General features: G+C 51.2%; 1 protein-coding gene across 1 annotated transcript in view; it reads left to right on the plus strand.

Annotated features, from left to right (window-relative positions):
• Window positions 1–312: 312 nt before the first annotated feature.
• LOC117745994 (N-chimaerin-like) overlaps window positions 313–7,500 on the plus strand; it is a 7,227-nt gene continuing 39 nt past the window's right edge. Inside the window, exons 1-7 of the mRNA XM_034554716.1 lie at window positions 313–1,292; window positions 1,928–2,012; window positions 2,132–2,305; window positions 5,282–5,359; window positions 5,450–5,587; window positions 5,674–5,779; window positions 5,866–7,500. The exon at window positions 5,866–7,500 is cut by the window's right edge and continues 39 nt beyond it. Coding sequence (XP_034410607.1) covers window positions 1,029–1,292; window positions 1,928–2,012; window positions 2,132–2,305; window positions 5,282–5,359; window positions 5,450–5,587; window positions 5,674–5,779; window positions 5,866–6,037 — 1,017 coding nt within the window. The 5' untranslated portion in view covers window positions 313–1,028 and the 3' untranslated portion in view covers window positions 6,038–7,500. The remainder of the gene's footprint in view (window positions 1,293–1,927; window positions 2,013–2,131; window positions 2,306–5,281; window positions 5,360–5,449; window positions 5,588–5,673; window positions 5,780–5,865) is intronic.

Consider the following 7,500-nt stretch of genomic DNA (forward strand, 5'->3'; position numbering starts at 1 on the left):
AAGAATTCAAAATAACCTGGAACAAGCCCCCTCTTAAAGTCCCCTCCATCTCACCTCCATAAATAACAGGAGGAGGAGGAGGAGGAGGAGGAGATGGATGCAGAGCAGCGATGGCCTCCAGCCAAAGGCTCTGCAGGAAAATTGCATAACGGCTGTGTGTGTGTGTGTGTGTGTGTGTGTGTGTGTGTGTGTGTGTGTGTGTGTGTGTGTGTGTGTGTGTGTGTGTGTGTGTGTGTGTGTGTGTGTGTGTGTGTGTGTGTGTGTGTGTGTGTGTGTGTGTGTGTGTGTGTGTGTGTGTGTGTGTGTGTGTGTGTGTGTGTGTGTGTGTGTGTGTGTGTGTGTGTGTGAGAGAGACGCGTCGGTTAATCGGGTTCTTTGTTATCCAGCCTCCTGCCCGCCATCCCATATCGACGTGTAAAATATAGTTTGTTGGCGGTCCAAACATCAAATGACAGAAGGAGTAAAGAAAGCAAGCTCATTGTTTCTCTCCGTGGGACAAACAACAACAATCTCTGCATTGTGATTGGCTCGTTCTCCTCCCGGTCCGACCTTTCAAATTCACCCATAGCTCGCCCCTCCCCCTCCTCTCCTTTCTCGCTCCGCCTCTAACGCCTCCCTCCTCCACTCGGGAAGGGAAAGAGGATGAACACACACACACACACACACACACCGAGCCATGTGGGCTGAAGCGCTCGCCTCCATCAGTCTGTCTTGGAGACGCATTTCTAAAAGAAAGAAACTTTCCTTTTCTTTTTGTATGAAGTGGCGCTGCAGCCGCGTCAGCGCTCACCTGATTGGCTGCTCTTTGGGCTGAGCCGGCAGCATCGCTCCTGTTTGGCTCCTCGGCCGGGATGTCGTGGTCGGACGGAGCTCTTCAGAGGATTTGAGTCTGGTGTTGATGGTTTCTCATTTTAAATACGCTCTTTGGTGTCATGTCCCCCGGCAGTGTGATTCTGTATTCATGAGTTGGATCTGATTTTTAAACCTCCGGTGTGAGTTAAATTCACACCAGATCTACAACTCCCACAATGCCGAGCAGAGAGCCGTACGTGGTGAGAAGAGCCGAGAAGCAGGCGGGTCAGAAGGGCTCTTTGTTTGCCGGTTCGATTCCCTCCCTGCCGGTCTCCGGCGGCACCGACCGGCCGGCCCCCTCCAAACCCGCCTCCCCCGCTTCCACCTTCTGGCGACCAATCAGATCGTTTGCCCTTTCGCAGCTCACATCGCTGGTGCGGCGGGCCACCCTGAGGGAGAGCGACCTGGCACCCAAGTACGAGAAGGTCCACAACTTCAAGGTGAGTGTGTGTGTGTGTGTGTGTGTGTGTGTGTGTGTGTGTGTGTGTGTGTGTGTGTGTGTGTGTGTGTGTGTGTGTGTGTGTGTGTGTGTGTGTGTGTGTGTGTGTGTGTGTGTGTGTGTGTGTGTGTGTGTGTGTGTGTGTGTGTGTGTGTGTGTGTGTGTGTGTGTGTGTGTGTGTGTGTGTGTGTGTGTGTGTGTGTGTGTGTGTGTGTGTGTGTGTGTGTGTGTGTGTGTGTGTGATGCGGAATGCTGCCAGACTTGCTGATTCAGCTCATGGGGTCTTATTTAAATTCACCTCACTGAGGAAATAACACATTAGGACACACACACACACATGCGGTTCTGCATTTACATTTCAGGTTTGAAGCTTTTGTGAAGCGCTTCAGATTCCCAGGTGATGAGCCACAATGATGAACACACACACACAGCAGCTCTGTGATGTGATGGAGGTTATTAGCATTTTATTATATAGAAGTAAATAAGAAGATTAAACTTCCGCTGTATTTTCTCCTTGACGCGCTCTATTGTTCTATTGTCTGCAACATTCTATTCTAAGATCATTCAGGTCTTCATATTTATGTATAAACCTGAAGATATCTGTTTTCACTCTGTTAACTCTTTGTCTGTAACCAGGTGCATACGTTCAGAGGCCCCCACTGGTGTGAGTACTGCGCCAACTTCATGTGGGGTCTCATCGCTCAGGGGGTGAAGTGTGCAGGTACCACACACACACACACACACACACACACACAGTGTATCACGCCTCCTCTCTCTAGAGGTAGTCACCGTGCGTCTTTCAACGTGGCGACCTGACTCCCTCCCGTCCGTGTCTGTCAGACTGCGGCCTGAACGTCCACAAGCAGTGCTCCAAAGTGGTGCCCAACGACTGCCAGCCGGACCTGCGGCACGTCAAGAAGGTGTACAGCTGCGACCTGACCACGCTGGTGAAGGCCCACAACGCCAAGAGGCCCATGGTGGTCGACATGTGCATACAGGAGATCGAGGCTCGGGGTGAGAGGGCCGGGGGTTGTTTAGCATGCGAGATGTGTGTGACTACACACACACACACACACACACACACACACACACACACACACACACACACACACACACATGGGGTCTGAGTATTCAGAGGAGCCGCCAAACACAGGATTTTATTGACCACGACTCCAGACCTGAATTAAAGTAATACGTGCAATCGATAAAGACACCTGAGTGGAGTGATTGAACCTGACAGGCTGCAGGAGAGCTCCCTTCTCCCTCCTCTCTCCTCTCTCCTCCCTCCTTTCTCCTCTCTCCTCCCTCCTTTCTCCTCTCTCCTCTCTCCTCCCTCCTCTCTCCTCTCTCCTCTCTCCTCCCTCCTTTCTCCTCTCTCCTCCCTCCTCCCTCCTCTCTCCTCCCTCCTCTCTCCTCTCTCCTCTCTCCTCCCTTCTCCCTTCTCCCTTCTCCCTCCTCTCTCCTCTCTCCTCTCTCCTCCCTTCTCCCTCCTCTCTCCTCCCTCCTCTCTCCTCCCTTCTCTCTCGTCTTCTCCCATCTCCCTCCTCTCTCCTCCCTTCTCTCTCCTCTCCTCTCCTCTCTCCTCTCTCCTCTCCTCTCTCCTCTCTCCTCTCTCCTCTCTCCTCCCTCCTCTCTCCTCCCTTCTCTCTCGTCTCCTCCCATCTCCCTCCTCTCTCCTCCCTTCTCTCTCCACTCCTCTCCTCTCTCCTCCCTCCTCTCTCCTCTCTCCTCTCTCCTCCCTTCTCTCTCCTCTCCTCTCTCCTCTCTCCTCTCTCCTCCCATCTCCCTCCTCTCTCCTCCCTTCTCTCTCCTCTCTCCTCCCATCTCCCTCCTCTCTCCTCCCTTCTCTCTCCTCTCTCCTCCCTTCTCTCTCCTCTCCTCTCCTCTCTTCTCTCTCTCCTCTCCTCTCTCCTCTCTCCTCTCTCCTCTCTCCTCCCATCTCCCTCCTCTCTCCTCCCTCCTCCCTCTCCTCTCCCTCTTCTCTCTCCTCTCTTCTCTCTCTCCTCTCCTCTCCTCTCTCCTCTCTTATCTCCCTCCTCTCTCCTCCCTTCTCTCTCCTCTCCTCTCTCCTCTCTCCTCTCTCCTCTCTCCTCTCTCTCCTCTCTTATCTCCTCTCTTCTCTATCTCCTCTCTCCTCTCTCCTCTCCTCTCTCCTCCCTCCTCTCTCCTCCCTTCTCTCTCCTCTCCTCTCCTCTCCCTCCTCTCTCCTCTCTCCTCTCTCCTCTCCCTCCTCTCTCCTCTCTCCTCCCTTCTCTCTCCTCTCCTCTCTCCTCCCTTCTCTCTCCTCTCTCCTCTCTCCTCTCTCCTCCCTTCTCTCTCCTCTCCTCTCTCCTCTCTCCTCCCATCTCCCTCCTCTCTCCTCTCCTCTCCTCTCCCTCCTCTCTCCTCTCTCCTCTCTCCTCTCTCCTCCCTTCTCTCTCCTCTCTTATCTCCCTCCTCTCTCCTCCCTTCTCTCTCCTCTCTCCTCTCTCCTCTCTCTCCTCTCTTATCTCCTCTCTTCTCTCTCTCCTCTCTCCCCTCTCCTCTTCTCTCTCCTCTCTTCTCTCTCTCCTCTCTTCTCTCTCTCCTCTCTTATCTCCCTCCTCTCTCCTCCCTTCTCTCTCCTCTCCTCTCTCCTCTCTCTCCTCTCTTATCTTCTCTCCTCTCTTCTCTCTCTCCTCTCTCCCCTCTCCTCTTCTCTCTCCTCTCTTCTCTCTCTCCTCTCTTCTCTCTCTCCTCTCTTATCTCCCTCCTCTCTCCTCCCTTCTCTCTCCTCTCCTCTCTCCTCTCTCTCCTCTCTTATCTTCTCTCTCTCCTCTCTCCCCTCTCCCTCCTCTCTCCTCCCTTCTCTCTCCTCTCCTCTCTCCTCTCTCTCCTCTCTTATCTCCTCTCTTCTCTTATCTCCCTCCTCTCTCCTCCCTTCTCTCTCCTCTCCTCTCCTCTCTCTCCTCTCTTCTCTCTCTCCTCTCTCCCCTCTCCTCTCCTCTCTCCTCTCCTCTCTCCTCTCTCTCCTCTCTTCTCTCTCTCCTCTCTTCTCTCTCTCCTCTCTCCTCCCATCTCCCTCCTCTCTCCCTCTCCTCTCTCTCCTCTCTCTCTTATCCTCCTCTCTCCTCCCTTCTCTCTCCTCTCCTCTCTCCTCTCTCTCCTCTCTTATCTCCTCTCTTCTCTATCTCCCTCCTCTCTCCTCCCTTCTCTCTCCTCTCCTCTCTTCTCTCTCTCCTCTCTTATCTCCCTCCTCTCTCCTCCCTTCTCTCTCCTCTCCTCTCCTCTCTCTCCTCTCTTCTCTCTCTCCTCTCTCCCCTCTCCTCTCCTCTCTCCTCTCCTCTCTCCTCTCTCTCCTCTCTTATCTCCTCTCCTCTCTTCTCTCTCTCCTCTCTCCTCCCATCTCCCTCCTCTCTCCCCTCTCCTCTCTCCTCTCTTCTCTTATCTCCCTCCTCTCTCCTCCCTTCTCTCTCCTCTCCTCTCCTCTCTCTCCTCTCTTATCTCCTCTCTTCTCTTATCTCCCTCCTCTCTCCTCCCTTCTCTCTCCTCTCCTCTCTTCTCTCTCTCCTCTCTTATCTCCCTCCTCTCTCCTCCCTTCTCTCTCCTCTCCTCTCTCCTCTCTCTCCTCTCTTATCTCCTCTCTTCTCTTATCTCCCTCCTCTCTCCTCCCTTCTCTCTCCTCTCCTCTCCTCTCTCTCCTCTCTTCTCTCTCTCCTCTCTCCCCTCTCCTCTCCTCTCTCCTCTCTTCTCTTCTCTCTCCGTCTGTATGCTTTCAGCTCCTGTTTCTGCCTCTCCTTCGGTATCATTTGTTCTGTTTGTTCAGGACTCGTCGTGTCTCAACATCTGTCATCTGGAGACGTGTTTCAATCCCTTCTTGGTTGTTCTGCACAGGGTTTTACGGCCGTTGAGTTCTTTAGAATGTTTGTTCCTTTACACGCCGGCGGTCCGATCCCGGAGCCACCCGGTGGCCGTTGGCGTGTTCAGGTGAGACGCTCCAGTTATCCAATGAGCTGTCGCTGTGTGTCTCAGGTCTCCAGTCAGAGGGTTTGTACCGGATCTCCGGCTTCAGTGAGCTGATTGAAGATGTCAAGCTGGCCTTCGACAGAGGTGAGCGTCCCGTTTCCGTTCGACATCTCCCGAAGGCTCATATTTTCACCTGGTAACCGCAATCCGGGCGTTTTCGGGTTTGCTCCTCAGACGGCGAGAAGGCGGACATTTCCTCAACCGCGTACGAGGACCTCAACATCATCACCGGAGCCCTCAAGCTCTACTTCAGGGAGCTGCCGATTCCCCTCATCACATACGACGCCTACCCGCGCTTCATCGAAACAGGAAGTAGGTCCTCGCGCCTTATTGCGTCAGATCAAAGGATGAATGGAAAGACGTTTGTTTACATCGTGTTCTATATTCTTGTGTTGCAGAGATCGCGGACGCAGAGAAGCGCCTGGAGTCTCTCCACGAGGCCTTGAAGCTGCTGCCGCCGGCTCACTGCGAGACGCTGCGGTGCCTCATGGCTCACCTCAAGAGGTCTGACTTCCACTTCTTAGTCGTGGTAGCGAAGGCGTTTAAGATGCCGCGTAACGATGGTAACCGTCCCTCCGCTCTCCTTCCAGGGTCACCGAGTACGAGAAGGAGAACCTCATGTCCAGCGAGAACCTGGGTATCGTCTTCGGCCCGACGCTGATGAGGGCCCCCGGGCTGGACGCCATGACGGCGCTCAACGACATCCGATACCAGAGGCTCGTGGTGGAAACGCTCATTACCAACGAAGATGTGTTGTTCTGAGAGGAGGCGAGGGCAGAGGAAAGGAATCTTCCAACGAGGAGAGGACGGACGGGTCGGGACGTCGCCCTGTGAAAAGATGGAAGGACTTTTTACAGGAAGTTGTGTGTGTGGCGTGGAAGGCGGGACCAATGAAGGAAGCGACTGTTTGCAATGAAGGAAATTATTTTAAGGATGCAGATTTTAAGTTAAATAGTCAATTTAAGGACAATTTTTCCAGCCTCACAAGATAGAAATAAACAAATATTATCTGGGAGAAAGGACAAATATGTTCTTTATTGGTTATAAGCGACTGTGTCTGTGGGGGGGGGACACTGGGATGCATCTTTGTGTTGGAACAAGCTCATAAACAAGTGTCACCTGGTCTGTTTCTGAGTGAATGTCCTCATCCATCATGTCCTCCAGCTGCAGGAAGAGGTCAGTCTGCTCTGACTTCCTCCCAGCAGACCGCTGGACGGATGAATGGAAGGAAAAAGGGAACAACTCGCCCTCGTTCCTCTGAAGAGACGTTGGACCTCTTCGTGTTTATCATTCGTACGTTTTTAGTTGCTAAAAAAACAAACGACCCTATTTTTTTGTGCCATATGATCAGCGGTTTGTTTGCGAGTTGTTGCTGTAGAATTACAAACCATCTGATGGGGCTGGATATTAAATAACTTCTTTTTTAGAGGTGAAATATATTAAATTGTGCGTCACGCAGCCCATTTAAAGGGAAGCTTTGGGATCTGCTTTTCTCCATCGGCAGATGTAATAACCATAACGATTTGTCATTTTGCATAAAGTAGTATCGTCATTAAGCACTCATTTAAATTCTTGATCGCTGTCCTGAATGCCGTTCAAACGGATTGACGTAATTGTTTTGACTTTATTGACCCGAGTGGATTTTTTTGGATTATTTTGAATTTGTTTAGCCCCAGAAAATTAAAGCAAAGAAGCTCAATAATAAGAAATGTTAATAACTCTGTATCCGTGTTTGACAACGAGGTCATAAGAGTGATACGACTGTGAAATGGTGAGAAATAATATTGCGTAAAAAAGTAACGGCCGGTTTGGATCATTTTTATTTCACACTCTGGCTAAAAAAAGATTTTCCCTAAATACACGTTTTTGTAATAAATTTGCCGTACAGATGTTTCTTCTGGATATGTGAAGAAGAGCTCCGGGTTAAACGAAGCTCGGCTGTAATGCGTTGCTGTGACGAGATGAACGCAGTATTCCATGTGGAATGATGTTGCTCCTCACCTGGAACATGAAGGAGTGTTTATCTTTCAACTCGTGCCATTTGAAAAGAGGTGGAAGGTGTTCTGCATGTTTTATTGTTTCTAAGAAATCCTGATTTGGGTTTTTTGACTGTTTTATATTGTGTACTAACTTCCTTCAGCCGACCCCAATGATAACATTTGTTTTTTGGCATTATGAAACGTCTTTGTTTTCTTTTTTACTGTCATTAATGTAAAGTATTTTCT

The sequence above is a fragment of the Cyclopterus lumpus genome, chromosome 2 (assembly GCF_009769545.1).
Source record: "Cyclopterus lumpus isolate fCycLum1 chromosome 2, fCycLum1.pri, whole genome shotgun sequence".
Taxonomy (NCBI): domain Eukaryota; kingdom Metazoa; phylum Chordata; class Actinopteri; order Perciformes; family Cyclopteridae; genus Cyclopterus; species Cyclopterus lumpus.